Raw genomic sequence first — 21,968 nt, forward strand, 5'->3', positions numbered from 1 at the left:
TAATATTTGTGCTAATTAGTTCCTAAGGTTACCATGAAAAAGGACACAGTTGGTTCTAATTCTTTCTATAACTAAATTCTATGAGGATGTCAATAACTAAGGAAACGAGTGGTGATAGACAGCACAGAAAGAAGAAACCGGGTGCTCATTTCATTTGCATGTATCATAATTTTTTTTTTTTAAATGAGAGATCTATGGGATGTCATTGCTTTCAATGTTGATTTCAATTTTGCTTTATTGTTTGATATTTTAATGAAATATAGCATAGAGAACTGAGTTTTTTGCTTTAAAACAAACAATGAAACCCTATATAGAGTAATAACAAAAATATACCAAAAGACTGGAAACCCAAAGGCATATTACTATGGTGTACTTCAGCTTTGGAAATATGATTGTAACACTGTATAGTTTCAAGCACGGTCAAAAGAAAAAAAAGCATTACCAAATTTTCAAAATGGGAAAAAAACAAATGTTTTCTAATTTTAAACAAAAATGTAGCAACAATTTCATCTTGTACCCTAAATTGGGGCATCTAGGTAAAAAAAAAGCATAAAGCAGATATCTGGTCCCAGTATCTGCCTAATGATGACACAGGCCCTGCTTAAAGTGTGGAACAATATTTTCTATTAACAGGCTCATGTCCTTCACTGTGTACATACATCATTACTGGCATACAGTTGGTAACCTCTTCATCTGAAATAAAGAAGATAGCAGGAAGCACTTCTCCATGCAATCTCTCAAACCTGCAACTTTCACCCGAGCTGAAAATTGGAAATTGTAGGCTATGGAACAACAGAGGGGGGTTCTACAGACAAACACTGTATCCAAACTGCTAAAGAAAACAATAACAAAAAGTTCCACACTTTTTACTTTTCTAGAACTTTATTAATAGTAAATTCTCCACCAATTAAATTAACTGTACAAGAGATACAAGTATATATGGCTTTTGGCTTTGTTCAGTGGTTTTTTAACATATATGCTCCATCCATTCCTTTTAAAAAAAAATATCACTCGTAGACAAATCCTTTCAGCAAGCTGTGGAATGGACAAGCCAAGACACAGAGAAGAAGCTGAGGCGTGGTGAAGCTGGGAGCGTTATATGCAAAGCAGAGTAAACTACAAGGTCCATCCCTTCCAATGACCATATCATTGAGAGATACAGTATGTATAAACAACAAATTCGACATTTCACATAGAAAAATACAAGGGTTGATATGTTTTTCATGATAAGTTCCAACAAAATTATGGAACCATGACTTTCTGTCAACATTCCCAAAATTTTATTTATATAGGGAGTTAAATGTAATCGGTCACCTTAAAGGAAACCTACCACTTGAAGTGGCAGGTTTCAGATGGAAATACCGGGCACCAGCTCAGGGTGAGCTGGTGCCGGAGCTTATTTTTGTTAGTGTTTTAAACCGCGGTATCGCCGGCGCAGGGAGGTACGCGCTCGGCGTTACCATGCGCGCGGCTCTCCTTCACTTCCTATGTAGCCGCGCGCACGGTCGCGGTATTTCCATCTGAAACCTGCCACTTCAAGTGGTAGGTTTCCTTTAAGTTTGTGTTTATGACTGGTGGGCTTGTTACAAAAGGTAACAAAAAAAAAATCAAAAAATCAAGTGTTTTTGAGCATTTATAGAGAAAAAAAAAAAAAATCAACCCTTTCTCCCATTTATTAAGTTCACACCACCACTAGCTGCGACCGTTTAGTCATAGAATAGAATAACTGTCACTTTAAACGGTTGATAAATGGAAGTCCTTCTGTTTATACTCGGTCCCCAATAACTCCCGTTCACCTTCAGTTAGCCATCAGTTCCTCATTTCTGCCATAAAAAAACCCGGAATTTAGCAAAGGAAACCATGAATGGTGATGTGAACGTGGTCTTAGTCTACTTTCCATTGATCCTATTCTGCCAAATTTTTAAATTAAAACTTTTCCAGGTTTCTTAGCTCACTGTCTTGTGCCTTGACAATTGGCTGTAGCAAGAGCCTTTCTGCTGTCTCCTGTAAGCACCAGGAGTATACAAATGCAGCAGACTGACAAACATTCAGGCAAATTATCATTTGTGTCTACTTTTTTATCATTTATGCCACGGTTAAGTGTCCCTTTAAGAAACCCTGATAAAGATAAGTTATATGGCTGCTACTACAAAATGTACAATTATAATTTCTTGTTCAATTTTGGCATCATATGAATGCCTTTTTGTTTTACTTTGGTCTCCAATAACACTAATTTCTCCTTAGGATGCATGAAAAGTAAAAAAAAGTAAACATGATAATTAAAAAATGTGCTTTTCAAACACACGGAAAATAATATTTAGTAAATGGAGAAAAAGTCCAGGGCATTTTTTTTTAAAGGATTATAATACTTGTATTTAATTATCTTGAAACTTTTTATTACTATATCACGTTTATATTCAGGAGTCTTTGCAAATAACATGCTGTTCAACAGTAGTCTCCATGGCTAGGCACAGAAACAACATGTTGCATCACACTCATCCTGGTGGCCAGCAACAGGAGAAGTGAACTACAGCCAACTTTTTCAAGACTAGAGACCTATTCTAACCCAGATTGCCAATTTTGATGGTTTCGTAACAGTCTGTCAAATTTATTTTTAGATGAATGTGTTTCTTGACTAGTACACAAAATTATGCGCTGTTTACAAGGTAGGAAAAAGTATGGACCTTTGATCCATTGCATGGAATAGGTGGTGGTTTAAGTCCACTTCAACCTATCCTTTTTAAAATCCTGATATGATGGACATGTCTAGCAAGCAGAGAAGAGCCAGTGTTCGGATGTCCTTTGTGCATCTCTGTTTGACTTCAAATCATCACAAATTGACGCTGCTGGCCAACTAGCCGTGGCTATCATTAATTAGAGGGCTAGAGGTGTCCCTCTCACCAATCACAGCTCAATCGCCAATTACAGCTAATTAGCCAGGGGCGTCAATTTGCTGAATTGGCTGTTCAGCTGACAATTTGTAGGGAGTTATGCGGGATGTACCAAACCAGAACTTAAAGTTCGGGTCTGATTATCTCTACTTACAAGTGTTGCACAAGTGAAATTAAGGCTGACATGCTGGAAGCAAATTTAATGGATAATAATCACTAAAAGGACATGGTAGCTAGAATGGAACCTAGAGAGGATAGTTCCAGAGTCCACACGGACTCTGTTTCGGCAGGAGCGTAACTTTAGGGGGTGCAGAGGTTGCAATCGCACCTGGGCCCAAGAGGTTTAGGTGGCCCTTATGGTGTCACATTTCCATATGAGAAGACTATTACTATAAACCATACATTATAGTCGGGGCCCATCAGCTTCTAGTTACACCACTGCGCTGCGTTTCGGTATGCTAATTGTTTACCAAGACACAATACCCTTATCAATAACTGGTGCTACAGCTCTTTCCCATTGAAGGACAATGGTCCTGTGGTCAGCATGATAACAGAGTCTGACAACAGAACAGTTGGCTTTATAGTACTGGCGGTAAATATACAGTAAAAGCTATATTTTTTGTATACTTTCACATCAATTTCTTAAAATTTTTATTGCAGTGTTGAATACAGATGGTAACGTACAGAAATGTCAGAGATGAGTAAATAATTGAAAAATAATCAACATAATTATTCAGGATCATCATACATTTTACAAAAAACAATGGTTTATTTCATTTCTGTAATTGTTGCTTTTTATTATAACATTCTTCTATTACCCTACAGTAGGAGTGTGATAGTTGGCACAGTGTGGGCAGGGAGTAGGTGCTCTTAGCGTAGGCCGAAATCTAACGCCAATTTGAAGTTATGTTTAACCCATGGCCTATTGTACTTATGATGGTAGATAACTTTTCTATAACATAAATTTTACTGAGATAACTTTGTGAGAGCACATGAAGTAGGAACCAGTAACACTTGTGAGTCATCAGGCACTAGCGGTACATTATTCATAAATATTCGGGTTATCATGGCTCAGAAATTGAGCTGGTTCCTAAGAAATTCACAAACTGTATTTTGATGATTAGTGTTGCAGCCTACGCAATGGCTTATTTTAAAACAGGTAAATTATGTCAAGAAGAATCGCCAAAAATTGAAATAATTAGAACGCTTTTCTGAACCTTCTCGTCTCCCCTTGTTAATAGTGGCTGAACAAAATAAAATAGAGGATTTTTCACATTTTCACATTAAAATACAGTTCAATCTACATGTGTATTGTGAGTTGTTCTACTCAATAATTGACAGCCGTCCCTGGAGTAGGATCACTGGCTGGACTCCTAAGCACAGAATCATCACTAATGTATAAAAACAAGTATAAAATATAATTTTTTAAACATTTTTTTTCACAAATCTATATATCGATCATTTTATTTGCTCCTTTTCTATGTCCCTTTCATATTAGGCTGCATATTCCTTGTCATTCAGTGGTGGAGATTTCTCATAAAATCACACAGACAATTATATTTGAATGTTTTAGCATCTAATCTAATCAATCTACCGGGTGCTATTAATATGGATGATATGACATGTATCTGCTATGATGTAGGATTGGTCTTCCATGGGAATGGCTACATTTTCAAGGTTAATAGCTCAGCCCACAAAACACGGTTTCTAATGTGAGCACATTGTTAAATTGGGGACTCATTTTCCACTCAATGGTTCTGTAACAAGTATGTGGTGATAACTTTCTGAGAACTATTCCACAATCTTGCATTGGTCTCTGCTCAACAGGTTTTTTTTTCTTTATCTCTTCTTTATTTTGGACTTTCGTTGGCCATGATAACACTTTGATGTGTGCTTATACTTTGAACTTACCCTATGAAATACTAGAATTACGTAATAGTGTCGGTAAAAAAATTTGAAGGTGATTTCTGAGATAAAATACTGACTTCATTTTAATAATCATGGAGGACTGACATTCAGTACCCCCACAGTTTTCAGCAACTGATAAACGGGGAATGGAACAGGAAGCAGACAACTCTGTTTCCTGTGTAATAGAAAAATCAGGTTGCTGCAGTCATTTGAATGGGAGATAAGCTTAATGAACACTGCATAGAGAATTGAGCTTTCTTTTCAATTATTTTTTTAATAAATGTACATTTTTTATGTTCAAAAGGACCCCCATGCTAATTGGGATGTACATCTGTAAAACACCTTAAAATGGATGCAGTTTTTGATTTGTTCCCAACTTGACATGTCCCCCACTTGTGACCCAATTTAGTTTTTTTTATATACAATAAAGGTGCCTAAAATTCCCATAACCATTCATTTTTGTGATGCCCATTTGCAAAAATACATCTCTGATCACATACACCATTACTCCACCTTAGAAAGCCACCCCTCATTTCACAGGTGACAACATTTTTTTGGTGGAGGTTTTGAATTATAAACAAGTTTATTCCCAATATTTCCTAAGCTTAAAAAAAAGAAAATAATAAGTATAAAATAAAACTTTAGACACATGACATGGGGTTGCTTGAATGGTAGCTTCTCTCCAGATGAGAGAAACATCTACAAGAGCAAAGTAGAAAGTAGTTTAAGAGAAAAGTACAGTCACAAATAAGGCGAGCAAAGCTGCGGAGGTGGATGACACAGTATAATTCCCGATATTGGCTGCTGATGTAATGATTCCAAGGAAAGAAGTTGTTGGCGAGAATAATTGGTGCATGTAGAAGGATGGATGTCCAGGGGTAGTTGAAGTGACATATAACAGACAAGGGAGAATTCAGGGACAGAGGAAGGAGGTGGGAGAAATCATAGGAGAGAGAGGAAGGAAAAAAGAAAGAGAAAACAGATAAGAAAATGAACAGGTCACAAATACAGAGAAAGAAAATGTAGCAAAACTCAGCGCAGCCAAACAAGGAAAATAAAATGGTGGCTGTTAAAGGGATTGCTAAGTTACTGAGGCAGGCCAAAAAGCAGAAGCAGCATATTAGAGCTCACACAGGAAACAAGCGCAAGACATCAGAGCAAGAAATATATAGGTAATAATTATGTTAGCAGGAAAGATATGAGAAACCAAACCCAAAGAAAACTTTTAATTAATGGGGACCTATCTGGTTGAACATGGTGATCTATCTACAGGCAGCATGTTATAGAGCAGAAGGAGATGAACAGATTGTGTACTATATGCAGGCAACATGTTATACAGCTGGATGAGTTAAAGGGGTATTCCCATCTAGGAATTCACATATAATTAATTTGCCATATGTAAACATTTCTTCAATTGGATGTTATAAAAAAGGACTTGTTTTTATGGAACAACATGGCTACATTTATGAGAAAAAATATCTTAACTTCTTATTGAAGAAATGTATATATATACATTATATATGTATGGCAGATTAATAAAATTGAATGTGATACCCAGACGAGAATACCACTTTTAGCATATTGTACAATGACCTTTCTGCAGGTAGTATACTGTAGAGCAGGTGGTGTCTTATCTGCAGGCAGGATTTTGTAGAGTAGGAGGAGCTGAACAGATTGTATATATCAGTGGTGGTGAACCTATGGCACAGGTGGCACTCAGAGCCCTTTCTGTGGGTACCCAGGCCATTGACCCCAAGACAGAGTGCGCCAAACAGGACAAAATTCACCAAATCTTCCTGCAGTCCCAAGCAATTTAAGAGATGCTGCTCTCAGCGCTGATTTAAAATGACACTTCGTTGGCTGTTTGGAACTGCAGGAAAAGTGAGAAGGTGTTGATAGAACTGCATTATCTTTGTAGGTCGTCCTGCTGGACCCAACATCCTTCATGTACAGAGAGACGCTGGTGAGAAGCTACAATGAGAGTCTGAATGTGCCCTCCCTCTTTCAACTATATTAGTGGCCAAAGGGGGTCGATACAATTGAAAGATGTTGAAGAACACTGCTTAAAATGCAATATTGGCATTGCGGTAAATAAGTGGATTTTGGTTATAGTTTGGGCACTCAGTCTCTAAAAGGTTTGTCATCATTGGTATACACTGTCCTATATATGGACATGTTTTAGAAGATAGTATTACATTTATCGGTGTGTTTTTTAATAATATTCAAGGCTTTAATCTTGGTCAGTTCACTAGTCACGGTTACAATGCTATGCCGAGATCGATGCATTAGAGTACCCTTTTTTTAAAGTGCTTCTTGATCAATAAACATATAGTGCTCAAGCTTCTATATACATTTCCTGCTAAAAATCTGGTCTTAATGAGGTTGTTTGGTTAAAAAAAAAAATCAATTTTTAGTTAGTCAATTCTGAATAATTACAGGAGGCTAAAGTGTTCAGGACCCTCATTCATTATCTACTAGAAGACCTGACAGATTTCTCACACTCATTCCTTTCTTCCACATCAAATAGCTTGATGGACACATCAAACAGGAACTATTGCAAAAATTATTATTGATTGGTGGTGGTTGCAGAAAAATATTTTATATTAAAAATAAGATTACACCACCATTTTGAAGTAAAATCAGTCATGGGATATGGGTAAAAAAACAAAATAAAGCAGAATTTTGGGGCCCTGTACTGGTCCGCGAATGCTCACTTTTTGACAGGTTCCCTTTTAATAAGTATTTCCTGGTCCCGCGGGAACAGGAAATGACAGTTCACCTCAGGCAATGATTGGTCAACTAAGCATTTCCTGTTCGCCAAGATGGGAGCAGGAATTAAAGCTGGACATGTAGTGTGAAGGCAGAAGGAGGGATGAGTATTGCTTCAGTTTTAACCAATTTTTAGATTCCAGTATTTATAATCCATAACATGGTTTCAGCTGAGGAGGACTTGCCATTTTACATCTATATCATTCATGGATAAGGGTTATGTTTTATATTTCTACCTTGTCTATTTGGATAAGAAGCTAGCATATACTGGAAGCTTTAGTTTCCAGGATCGGCATTTGGGAAATCAATTTTAATGGAGTTTATCTGAGGGAATTAAACAGTGAATATTGTTCATTTATTTTCCCCTTATCTATGTATTCCCAGAGAAACCCTTTCATATTAATACAAACAAATTAAGGAAGCTACAGCCAACATAAATCTGTGAGATAGTAATTGAAGCAAATATGTTAGGTGTTAGCTAAAGAGTAATCGCCTAGACGGCTTGTTTAACATTTACTTCTGCCGGTATTCAAGTACTAGTCTTTCTCCCTTTTGGTAATGTGCATAGCACTACTGCTAACATCTACAATGAAGCAATGAATATCTCTACTAACAAAATATCAAGGGGAATTCTACCGCTGAAAATCAACAAAGCTCTTTCCAAAACAAGAACTACAACAAGAAACATACTGTTCTTCCAGTTACTAACAAGCTCTAGGAAATGAAATTACAGAACAATTAACTACAATTGAGGCATCCATAGCAATAGCCACTCAACAGTAACTTAAACAAAGGGTTAACACAATATTCTACACTAAAAAATCTAATTAAAACTGACAATATATGAACTGTGCCCTTAATGTTATGTCAAACAACAAATACAAAGACAACTTAAAGTAGCGGTAACCGGTATATGTCAACTGCCTCTTATGCATATAAAAGAAAACAGTGCACAATAGAAAGAAAACACAACCAAAAAAAAAGAATCCGAGAAACATATAGACGGGATAACAAATATACTAGTGACCATCCCACAAAAGCCTAGCCCTCTCACCATGAGCATGATGTGTTACTGGGCCTAGGCTGGTAAAAACCACAATAGCCTATAAGATCTAAGGGTTACTTCTGCTATCCTTTGTGACATGATAATGTTCCAGCACTAACATTTTAACTAGTTTAGCATAAATAAGTTGGACCAAAGACTGTAAGAATCTTATTAGGAGAAAAATGCTTCCTTCTCCATATAAGATTTGCCCATGCTCCCTCAATATTAATTTCACTCTAGCAAGAATGACAGCGAGGTCTCAGATTATATGGCAGCTCAATGTAGAGGGGAGGAGGAGCAGTCAGTCACAGCAGTAGGGTCTTCACCCCCAGATCAGGGGGAACTGAACTCTAGAAATATAAACTACAAGTCATAAAATAGCCATTGACCATGAGTAAGACCATGTTAAGATACGAAGGCTTTGCCTAGATTTTTAGCCACATGTATATTCCTGTTATCTGTTGCCTGCAAAGATTTTAAGAACTTAATAAAGAGTATGGGTTTATTCGAAGTACTCCAGCAGTGGGATCTTTGTCTTTTTGAAAACATAAACAAGTCAAACAATAGCCAAAAATAGTGTAACTTCTAATGTACAAATACTATTGATTGAAAGATTAGGTACCAACCAGGCCCGACCTCAAGGTGACAGAAGGGACCAGACTACTTTCCTAGCCAATCAAGCTATATATTTGCTTTTGTATACTGCACTATCACATTTACACGTCATTTATTCTCTTTTGCTTTCATGTGGAATTAACCCCTATACTGTATAGACTTAAGGGAAAGTAAACAGCATGCAGAGTTTCCCTTTTCGAAAATGCAAGCTTCATATACTTAACAATTGTTAGTTCATCTGACATGCATGACATTACGAAAGCACTAAAGAACATAACTAAGAGCAAATAAACATTTAACACTACAAAGCCTTTAATAGATATCTCAATGTTTTTATGAGTCAATTTGATTACATACCAGCCAACCAACATTGTCTAGTAAGCATAATACAATGATCTAACCAAATATCTCAACAACAACTTTTTAGCCATGCATTGGACACCTGGACATGGACAGCAGGTTTCTGTTTCAATAAATTAATGCTTTATAAATACAACTTTTTAGAACATGTGCCGCAAGTTGTCCCTCAGGGGACGGCATAATGGCAGGGGCGTGTCTTTACTCCTACATAAATACACTGTAGTTTGCTAATGTATCTATCTCATCTACTGTTTCCCCACAACATTAATATTTGTGTATTTACTAAAACGGACATGCCCGGAGAGCTTAGAGTTCCTCTTTCGAAAGTTTATGATGGTATCATCTACCGATATAACATCGCTAAGTTTGACTACAGTATAACTTTGTTTGTAACAACACAGTGTGATTAAAAAAACTAAGCGGTCTTAAAGAATTCTTTAAAGACATTAACAAAAACATCAATAGAACCCACAAGCAACTTATTGTCACTCAGTAGTTTGCAACATAATTACGTTCAGCCTACTGCATCAACACACGGTCCAGGCACAACACAAGCTGTGCATGCAAGACCAGTTACGGTGATTGGTTATAAGCAAGCAGCTGGTCAGGGGCATGTTCAAGCACGTTAGCTAGGAAGCAGCAAACTTGCATTAATGGTTAAGCAGAAAAGGAGTGGCAGTAAGATATAAATTGAGTACCTGGAATGACGGTGGGCTTTGTGGTGGTTTTAAAGTTGAAAAATGCAGCCTTTGACTTCCCTTGTTGGTTCTCAGCTACAACCACCACCTCGTATTCCGCATTCCAGTCTAGTGAACGGAGCATAATGTGGTCACTGTCTGATGCAATCTTCATCTCAGGTTTCCAGTCTGCAGAATTTTTCTAGGGGGTAAACATAGACCAATCATTGAATCGTAAAGAATGAGGTTACCAGATTGTAAATAGATCCCAGTGACACTGAGGGTGTGAAGCATTTAAAACCAATAAAAGGACTACTATAACAACTCCTGCGAAAAAAAAAATCTTTGCTGGTCCAGAAACCTGTGTGTTACTTCAATGCAGCCAGTTAACTACCACCCTGGCTTCATTGTGCATGCATTGAACCTATGTGGACTTCACTAAAAGGCCACACAGGTGCTCAGAGCTCCATACCGAGTTAATTATGATCATTTTTTTGTTTTTTTTAATTGCAGGATAATATAAGGTGATTTGGGGCACTAAACCGCCAGTCCATAAGGATCTGTGGATGTTTTAGTGTCCTAAATTGCCTAACATGTTCCCTTTAAGATGGACACAGACACAAAGGTCCAAATCATATTTTAAAAGGTTGGAGATACTTTCTTAGGCAACAAATATTTAGTTTGTAAGTGGTTCTGCACATAAAACCCCAATTCTTAGTAGAAATCTTTGCTATGCAAGACTTGAGATGGCGTTGGGAAGTGGAAATGTGTAGATCAGAGATAAGATGATTTTTTTCTACTCCGATTGCTCAGAAAGTAAAAAAAAAACATATAATTAAAACTATAAATAAAAAATGAGAGCCAAAGCAATAACTAAGAACAGGCAGTATACTTACAGCTCTGTAGCGGACCAGGTAGTGGCGGATTGGAGATCCACCATCATCTTGCTTGATGAGGACAACCTTGAATGAATTTCCATCATCTCCAACACGGCCTGTAAGCTTTGGTGCACTTGGTTCTCCTGGAAATAATCATTATTTCTCATTATTAAATGACTGTTGATAGAAGTGGTAGCTTTATACAAAGTGACAATAGGGGAAAGGACTTCTATAGCTTTTATACTCAGTAGCTCACAGGATCAAATCGAGCCAACTAAATATATCAATATAAAAATGCAGTAAATATTTTTGGTTTTCTCCAGATAATATGCATAGTTACGCATTGCTTAACACAATGGACAATATTAATATTACTCAATATACAATATTAGGATAAGTGCCCATTTAACTTGGATTGTGATATACTACATTTTTACTGTTTTACAAGACCATTTCATCTTTTTAGATGTACTATTAGCAGTACTATTATATGTTAGATATTATTGAACTTCACATCATGGAACATAAGATAGGAGTATGAATTTTGGTATTCAAATAGAAAAGAATATACAATTAAGTTAAAAAAATAAGAACTGATATAGACAATCACATACACTAAATAACATATGAATAGTATAAACTCTACAAATCAAACACAAATCTTTATATAGTTATTAAATTCAATAAATCTTTGCCCAGCCTAACCTTTCCACAAATAAGAATTTGATAATTTCTTGCACACATACATAAACATAGCATTAACAATATCTGGCAAAGTAACGCAAAACAGTTTTTGCTGGTCATATTGTGCCACTCCTATAAGGATATATTAAGACAAGAGAGAAGGAGGATCACATCTGTTTACAATTCTACATGTTTCCATTTTTGGTCCTCAAGGTTCGCCCACTAAGCTCTGAACTTGATGTACCACAAGCAAATATATCTGAGCAGGTTTTTAAAATTAAATTATAGTGAGTCAATAATATAGTACAACATAAATATAGTCTCATTATTGAAGACATTCAGCGATTAGGACATGAAATGATTGTCTATATCAGTTCCCTGCTTAGTATTTTCTGTTAATGCTGACTGTATCCTAAGTATGGTATTAAATAAAACATATATACTGATATCTCATGTATAAGTGAAGCATAATTTCCAGATTAATTTCTAAAATGTCCCTGTAATTCTAAAATACAGCTCCAATATTCAAAATTCTGCTTGAATTTGGATGTATTCTTATGCACCATATGTATAACTGAGCATACTTCCTTAATAGATTCTTATAAATGTTACTCTTTTGAAGCGTTTACTTTGTTGAGTACAAAAAGCAGCTAAATTGCCCTTAAATATTGATAAGAGCCTTAGTGGATAATCCACAGTTTCTCAGCGGATTAAACTCATAATTCTTATAAACTCCAATTTCCTAAGTGGTCGCAGAGGTACTTTAGCGTTCCATTATCGGGGACCGAAGAAGAGTGTATATTTTATTATAGAGAGGGGAAAAAAACACTGCCCTTTACTTGGAGATAACTCAACGAACGGGACCTGCCAATTTTAAAAAACAAAATGAAAAAAAAAATATGACACTAAAACAAAGGGAGCATAAAGAAATAAATGGCTGATCTGTAAACAGAAATAGCATACTAGAAATGCAGGGGTTAGTGATGAATGCAGCTAATAAGAAAAGAGGATTAGTGAGGAGAGAGTGGAAGATTAGTCACTTGAAAATACATCTGGCATAGTCACTGAGGAAAAGAAAATCGTTACAGAAGACGTGGTTAAGTGAAGGAGATGGATCTGACAGGCTGTTGTGAAATTCTGGTGACAATATCTTTGACTGAAAATAAATGGTGTCAAAACATGCACCCAGGTTTTACAGGCGAGCACCGATTAGCACTGAAAGGTGGGTGACATGCAACTTCATGCATCATGCAATAGGAGAAAAGGAATAAAACAACATGGCTTTCATCATCCCAGTTCGGTGTTTGTTTGTTTTTTACATTCAAATAAACTTCTTGTTTGCGCCTTCATGCAACTTTAATAAAGTGTACAATTTTCTTATCCCTTTTTATTTTCTACTTCTATATATTATATAATATAATCAATTCAGTTAGTACTTATATCAACATGCTAGTTCTTTAATACCAAAAATTATAGAAAGCATTCCTGGAAATATCAAAATAACTACATTTTTATACAAGTTGAATGAAGGCAAACGCAGACTAATTGTAGTCCTCTCCAGATTAGATGTCTATTAAATATTTATTTGGAGCAAAGTGCGGCTTTTTATTAAATTTACATCGAGTTTGCCAAGCAGTAGCCTGAGGTGGAGCTCTAGTATAGTTTTTTTAAAAAAAATATGGATTTTAGGATAGGCCATGTTATGCACACAAATGTCCTCAACAGACTCTAAATTATAAGGTCTGTAGAATTTTTGCTGTGGTATTCATTGTATTTTCCTGTCAAATATAATGAAATCTGCAATGAAGGCTGGTACTGGAGTCTATCATGCTCAGTCTAATATGGACCAAGTTTACAGATTAATAAAACTTAGGTTACTGCGAAAGGCAACATCTGTACTTCCTCTCAATTGTAATAGTTTCCCAACCCTTACTATTAACTATGTTGATTTAGAAGTGATTTAAAGAGAATCTACACCTCAAAATTGAGGTCACTTTCAGCCCATACTTACTACAAGTGCTAACAGAAAATAGGTTCTTCAGTTGTTTAGATTGTTCATATAACATAACATAATTTGAGAATCGCTGATAATGGTGGTAGGTACAGGCAGTCCCTGGGTTACATACAAGATAGGGTCTGTAGGTTTGTTCTTAAGTTGAGTTTGTATGTAAGTCGGAACTGTATATTTTATCATTGTAATCCCAGCCAGAACTTTTTTGGTCTCTGTGACAATTGGGTTTTAAAAATGTTGGGTTGCCATAAGAATCAATATTAACACTAAAGCTTCATTACAGACACCTGTGATAACTGTTATAGCTGATCAAAGTAGCCTAGGACTAAAGTAGAATAAATTACCAATATCCAGAGGTCCGTTTGTAACTAGGGGTCGTATGTAAGTTTAGTGTTCTTAAGTAGGGGACCGCCTGTACTCCAAGAATTATTATTGGAAATTTGTAAATGGTGGTCATATAAGAAAACACCTGCATCATTATTCAAGTCTTTAAGGAAGGAGATTAATTCATGTTTTTTTTTTTACAAAATGTCAAATATTTTGGGGACATCTAGCTGTAAATTAAAAAACAAACCATGATGGTTGGACTACTATTATATGGGCTGTAAGCACTGGACTAGCATAACTCAGCTAAAAACAAAGGAGACAAATCAAACAGAGTAGGTGGTTTCTTTGTTCTCTCAATGTCTCTGCGACATGGGGATGAACATTTTCAATGTACATGTTAGTAGTACTGGATCATTATTAGGATTAGTGTGAAATTAGGGAGAATGGCTGCTGTTTGTGCAATGTTCTATCAGAAATACTGTGCCTCAAAAGCCTAAAGTTTTCAATTTTACTCATTACTATATGTTTAAAATATTTGTACCATGAATTTAACATATTTTGATCAAGTGAAAAATTTTAGGAACCGCAATGGGGTCCAAACTAATCCCTGATTTTCTTTTCATTGCAATGCAGTAAGTGCAACAATCTATCTCCTTTGTAACGATAATGAGAGGATGCATTTATAATTTTCTGGAATGTTATGGACATTTTTACGATTATTATGTGTTTTACGTTGCTTTTTATTAGCGTAAAATCATGTAATAGGAAATAGAAATGCAGTGTCATATTTCTACTTCATACTACAACAAAACAGTGTTTTGGGGAAATATAGTATGTCGTAGTAGTGCACTGCTTCTGCACATTTCAGTAAAGGTTAAACAAATACATAATCTAGCAAAGATTTCAAATATCAGTGAACTGAACTATTAGATGGACATTTTCTATGTAAATTTTCAATAACCATGAGTAATACAAAAAAATGTCCATTTTATTCTTTTGAAATATTTCATACCGTAGCATGGTGAGTTAGTTTCAGACTGGATTGATTGCTGTGTATTATTTTGTACCTATTATATTACACCCTCACACTGGATGATTTATTCAGTGCAAAGCAATAATTTATACCAGAATTAAAATTCTATTTCTCCTACCTATGCTTAAAATGGGAAGCAGCCTAAAAATATGTCATCTATGTCCTAGAAAGAAATGTGCTCCAGACTATGCCGCAAAACCAACCAGAACAAAGAATTTTACCTTCTGTTCACCAGCGAGGAGGACATCAGCAGCACCATGCAAGTCACATGACAATTCACATGATAGCACGCACATGATTGGTTGAAAGGAAAGTGGAGGGAGGTCACATGAAAAATATAAAAAGAACGTAAACGATGAGAGAAGTGGAGAAACATTTAAGGGCTAAATAAAGGGAAGGTAACATAAAACATTAGGTGACAAAAAGCTGGAAACATATAAAACAAAATTACAGCTGGAAATGGTAAGCGGTTCATTTTTTGGAACATTTGGCAGGAAAAAATGCATTATTACGTTAATTACGATCACAGTAGGACATGATTATTTCTGCTGACACACATAAGAGGCCCAACTTGGCGACAAAGCTGAAAGATAAAACATGTTAAAAACGGCTAAGGGAGAGGAGAGGGGATTGTTACCAAGAGTGGTTAGCCTTGAGGTAAAAGATTAAACCTGTAGAAGAAAAGATTAGTTGTAAACTCTTTGGACCAGTAATGGTAGCAAAAACTGGAGCTTCCATTCCGCAGGACACAGGTATGAGCTAAAAACAAGTAAGCTGCAATGAAATCACAGAGAAATGTAAAAAATGAGATGTTTCTCCACACCGGCAGAGCTTGCCTAAGGAAAGGAAACGTGTTACTCGAGATGGTTTTTCTCGGGCCCAAGACAATGTCAAGTTTTCTGCTTTGCTTGTTGATGGAGTGATAAAATGAAGTGATGTTTGAAGATGTGAAGACAGAGAAATGTGATGCAGAAGTTAAGAAAATAATAATCCATGTCATGATCTGTAAACATTGCCCAGAGTATTCAGTGGGACAAGCCATTACTTTTACATCCTTATTACTTAATTTATTTCTGAAACGCTCATCTGCCATCAAGATCAGGATTGATAAACCAAGGGCACATTCTCATAGATCCAGACACTATAACTATAGTAATCTTTAAAAATGTACATTATTAAAGAATACGCTAATGAGTCTGAGGGGCTACCGTACAAAATTCAAGCACTGCTGAATTCTTACTACAAAAATTATCACTACTAATACTTTTGATACCGAAAATGATAATAAGGTGGACTGGACTTGGCTGAAGCGGACAGATACCGCTTTACTGTACAGACAATAAAGATCCTGGTAAAATGTTGGGTGCGGAAACTTATGGCAGTTAATTGCTCAGGGATGGTGGGAGCTATAGAGGCATGGAGCTCTGTGAAAGGGTATGGCAGTGCCGAATAGTTAGAGGAGGGGAAAGGTATCGGAGTGTTACTACAGGAGTTTGGTCAATATCCTGGGTGCATAAACTTGCTCATTTCTAAACATCTTTAAATTTCATTTTCCTATTACTTTTGGGACTGTCTTCCAACAAAAGTTATGATTGGAAGATATCTAGAGGCATCTACTACATGGTGGAGGTAGCTGTATATGGCTGGGGGAGGATCCTTTTAAGGAAATCTTGAGTGCAGCATAGTGTAAATTAACAGAAAACACACAGGATGCTTAGCACTCAAGACCAAAGCAAATTATGGAAATTTTCTGAAACCACATTATAAACACAGTAACTGTAACAACATTTTGGGTGATTAGTCCTTCATTGGGATGATACACATATGGGCACTGGGTATGGTAGTTTAACCATCCTCTTTTAAAGGTAAAATACATTTATGTTCGTTGAGCTTGGTTCCTATCCAGTATGTGTAGAACTTTATATCTACTCTCCTCTTACCCAAACGTCATGCATTATGCATCAATACTGCACGTCAACTTTTTATTTTATTTTACTCTTATGAGAGAATCAAGTATATATAAATCAAGTATATATATTTATGGCTTTTGATATATTGCTGCTTCAGAAAGCAGTAAATGATATGATTTGATTTGCAGTTATGAGGGACCATCTCCTCACCTTCATGCCGCCAGGATCACAATATACTGGAGTTGTCCTCTCTATATTTTCACAGCAAGGCTGCACAGAACGCCCTATGCATCACACTCCATGCAGTGCTCCAGGCTCATTATTGAATCTACAATTCATAAAGTCCTAATGACCCATTAAATAATAGAGATGACAAACCAGTGGAACTAGCATGACGAGAGTATCGGCAACTCATAATGGAGGCGTCATGCTGAAGGTGCTTTATGTGCCGTTTATAACATTTCGTTTTATATTGTTATTATTTTTCGAGGTAAAGCTTGCAGATAGTTAATTCAGGCATGCAGCACAGCAACAAAAATCAACTGTGTTAACCTCACCATCTATATAAATTCCCAACTAGATTTATTATACATATTTTTTCTATACAAGTGAAAGTTGGCAAAGATCTACCAAGCACCTACTGTATGCCAACATTTGCGTTGCCCATTCATATGTATATAACTAGGGGCATTGAGGTTGTATCTGCCCAACAACCCTACCACCACCCTAATATGTTTCTTCTTTATATAATAGGGCTCTGTTACATGTTGTATTGTAGTGCAGGAGCTAGAAATCATACTATGCGCCATATTTATTTTCCCTTGTATTAGGCACATTCGCACTAAAGTGCAATACAATTACTACTCCCATTTACTATGAAGATTTCTTCTATGTTTTCAATAGGCAATTCATTGGAAAGCTATAGGATAATATTGTGACATGCACACAGCAAACAGCAAATCGTCATGACCCTCTACTCACTGGGATGTTCAGTTGTACTGGCAGGTGGTACTGTCCCTAGAAAATAATAAAAGTCTTCAACCCCATTGAATTTGCCGCATTGTACTTGATCTGCGCCGATGCTGAACACATTCCCTTCTTCTTGGCAGTCACACACCAGGAGATAAGGGCGTAGATAAGGTGGCACTGCTCGTAAGGGCAATGTCACAAACATTCGATGCACTGTACCCTCAATAAGATTATGACATGTTACAGAGCAGGTTTTGTTATTTAGCCCTCGATGTGGTATCATTATCTGCAAGTAAGGAATCGGAAGAAATTCCTCAACGATCCCCCATTGAACAGCATGCATTATTTTATTCGTACAGTATACAGACTTAAGGCATATCCACAGCAGGTTGCCCTGAGAAAAAGGCATAGTGGTACAAAATGCCCGCAAGCTGCCTGCTGTGGACTTGTCTCTCATTTATACACCTGCAATGATATGGGAGAATAAAGGTAACCTGCTGCTTTGTAAGTCAGCGCTACGGACTTTCTTCTTTTTCTTCTTTGTACCATGCATTTGTATTATTTTATCCCCTGTGCAGCATGTCATAAAAAATCATACCACCTTACTGCATAGTTATTAAGCACATATATTTAAGGGTGTGTACAAGTTTTATAGACAGAGAAAAATTGCTATAAATGACTTTTCAATGGTCAGGGTCATGTGGCATGTTAACTTGAGCCACATGGCCGTTTTGGTAGCGCCATTAGTCTGCTGGGTTGTACTTCTTGCCGTCCTTGTATGGTGCATTGGTTGCCAAAATATCCAGAGTAAGTACTGTATCAACTCATGACCCAAATTACAAGTCACCGTTTGGGGGTTGCTAAGTTCTATATACTGTGATCTGTCATGTTTCACGAGACTAAGCAGTCATAAACTTATCAACATTAAGTGTGTGCAATAAAGCTTTCTATTTTTGTAGTGAAGCAAATAAAGAATCCCAGGCTGGTGTCTATAACCATCGTTCACCTATCACTGTCTGCTTATTATCTATAAATCAGGCTTCTAGTCTCATCTATAAAGCTGACAAAGTCCTAAAACATGAGGGAATATAACACGGTTTATATGTGCCGTGATCTGGAGAAGGAAGACGAAAAGCCTTTGACTCAAACCAGCCTGACTCAAGTCATCTTAACTTGTTTACCGGAGTGAGACACCATAAATCTCAGTTCGCGGCAGGAGGCTTTTTATTCTTTCTGTGGTGTTTGGATGCAGCCATATTGTTCACAGAACAGAACTTGCAGAGGCCCTGACAGGATATACGTCTACACCTTTCTTGTTTATAATCAATGGCTTCTTTGCTTTGGAAATCCTTAAGCCAGAAACCTCCTGTAGAGACTACCCCTGTGGCAGGAGAAGAATTTTCTTTTCTAATAGATGAAAGGCAAAACTTCAAAGACTGTTACACACACCAGCCACTTCTACAGTGAATGCTGCCCTTGCACGGCCTTGTAGGAGTTTCAGTATTTTAGGGTCATTATATTAATACTGACTCTTGATTTTTTTTAAATTTGTAGAGTATGAAAGTTTTTTTATAACTTGTTTGTAATATTACCTAAATTTCCTAGTTTCAAAAATTCCTATATTGTGCAGCGCTTACATGTCTACTGCAAGAACTTCAAAAGACCTTGGAAGACGTACCAGTTGAAACTTTTCAGCAAACTGGACTACAATATTTAATCAGTTAGATTCGACTAGACAATCCCACTCCACCACACCATTTTCCTTCCTTAGATCAATTATTATCCTGCGGATAAGGTCTAACTTGTTTCGTTGGAAAACCCCTTTCAACATAAAGTGTAGATTGGATACTTAATGGACCCTGCGTGACAGAGGGTCACCTACTGTATATACAAGAGATGTCACCTATATATCACCTGTCTGTACACACACGGTAGTCCCCCTCAATTTCCATCCTGATGTGTTTTGTGTCTGTAGAACAAAACCCTGGAAGCATATTTGCAACAGGAATAGTAAGAATCAGTGATGCAATGGATGTCATGGGAAGAGAGAGAGATTGCAAAGAGGCACTTACGTGGATATGAAAAATCTGTAGTTTTCCAAAGGATGGCAGACAGATGGAAAGAGGAGAGAGATGGTTCGAAATAAAAGAGAACGCAAGTGAGATGGAGCCAAAGAGACAAGAAAAGAAAGGATGAACTTAAAGCAAATATGTGAACACATACAAAGTAATGAAATCCAATGGAAATGAAACCCATGAAATATCAACATTACGTTATCCCAACAGCGAATGCATCCATCAGAACGACTGATTTTCTATTTTTTAGAAATAGCATCACACAAAATCCTCTGCAATTAGTTTCTTTACTATCCAAATTACTTATCTGACAGTGACTTGTTTCCATAAGTTTGCGTAAATTGTGAAAAATTTATTATCATTAAATCTTCAGGAAAACGGCATTAAGTAAATAGGTAAATCAATGATGCATTGCCCAATGCAACAGAGCCTACTTTATAGCCTACTTTATTCTATGAACGTACATAGGGCATAGACAAAGACCTTGAATAGTGGGTCACAGTAGTAACTGTTTTTCATGTAAGAATTGGCTATACAACTGGGTGTCCATTGGGCACCGCTGGTTATTGGGTCTTCAACCAAGATTTCCTATAATGAGCCCTAATTGAAGTGGCATAAAGGTGGCATAAAGGTAGTGGTGACCAATAATCACTAGAAAGGCAATGAAAAGGTTCCTAAAAAATTAACCAAACTATATAAAACCTTTTTCCTGAAAAAGTGTGTAAAAGACTCTGACTCTTCAAGTTATAGAATGCTTTTTTGTGCACTATCAACTAATTTATTTCATGAACCACAACATTAAAAGGTTCTAGAATAAATCCAAAACCCAAATGTGAAAGATACCAATTCTACCATAATTTGACGCAAGATGCAAATAGTCAATAATGTCAATAATGAAGCATAATAGAAATTTCACCTCAACTAAACCGTTTCTATTCCAATATATGGACTGAATAAATGATATATATATTGTATGTTATTATAAATTTCTTTTATTTTAACCATTAGTATTTAATTGGTTGTGCTGTCGAGATCAAAAGAAAAGTGTCCCAGTCACAATAATGAATGCCACTCCTTAAATTCTAATTCAAGGAAGAAACAAGGTGGCACTCACCAACGTGGCAAACTTTCTTTATTGAAGCGAGGTGCAGTACAGAGAAGAGCGGGGCCAGCGGGGCCAGCGAATGCCACTCCTTACTGTCTATGGGAGTACCGGAAATTTGTGAATATAGCGGATAACTTAGCAGATGAGAATGGCAGAGATACCAAGCTCTGTGCTCAGCAATACTTTGGCACTCCCATAGAATAGATTGCCAGCTTGCATGTCTGACTTGCAATTCCATCAATTGGTGAGTATGAGACCCTTGTTGTCGTGATTGGTGGCAGTCCATCGCAACACAGTACATAGTATTGACAACATCTATACATGGACCATGGGAATACTACATATTGTAGAATATTACTTTAAAAAAAAAACCTCAGAATTTACTTACGGACTGGCTGGGTCACAAACTCAAAAGGTAAGGATGCCTCTCCGATCCCCTTTCCATTGATAGCAGATAGTCTTACAACATAGGATGTTTCAGGCCTAAGACCTCCAATTGTGATTGTGCTCTCTGAACTTTCTGCAAACAGACAACAAAAGAAGGGTTTGAACAATAAAAAGTGACAACTATCTCTTTTATTCAAGGGCATCATTATAGCAAAAATGAGATGTAAGGGGTTATCTAAATTTGATATTGATGGCTACATATGGCATAGTGCCCTTGTTCGTGTAACTTAATTGGAATCCCAGTAATCACACACCAGGCAATTT

At 36.7% G+C, this 21,968-nt stretch overlaps 1 protein-coding gene across 11 annotated transcripts in view; it reads right to left on the reverse strand.

The window, feature by feature from the left end:
• Positions 1–21,968, reverse strand: part of NCAM1 (neural cell adhesion molecule 1) — a 198,916-nt gene that overhangs the window by 12,326 nt on the left and 164,622 nt on the right. For 4 of the 11 annotated variants that reach the window (XM_072155864.1, XM_072155868.1, XM_072155863.1 and 1 more), the window contains 4 exons: positions 21,646–21,777; positions 20,150–20,164; positions 11,162–11,286; positions 10,287–10,467 (listed from right to left, as the gene is read on the reverse strand). In XM_072155864.1, the coding sequence (XP_072011965.1) occupies positions 10,287–10,467; positions 11,162–11,286; positions 20,150–20,164; positions 21,646–21,777 (453 nt within the window). Of the gene's footprint in view, positions 1–856; positions 5,604–10,286; positions 10,468–11,161; positions 11,287–15,419; positions 15,423–18,089; positions 18,126–20,149; positions 20,165–21,645; positions 21,778–21,968 lie in introns of those variants that run through there. The other 7 variants (XM_072155870.1, XM_072155865.1, XM_072155867.1 and 4 more) reach the window with 4 other exon arrangements.

The sequence above is a fragment of the Engystomops pustulosus genome, chromosome 6 (genome assembly GCF_040894005.1).
Source record: "Engystomops pustulosus chromosome 6, aEngPut4.maternal, whole genome shotgun sequence".
Classification (NCBI taxonomy): domain Eukaryota; kingdom Metazoa; phylum Chordata; class Amphibia; order Anura; family Leptodactylidae; genus Engystomops; species Engystomops pustulosus.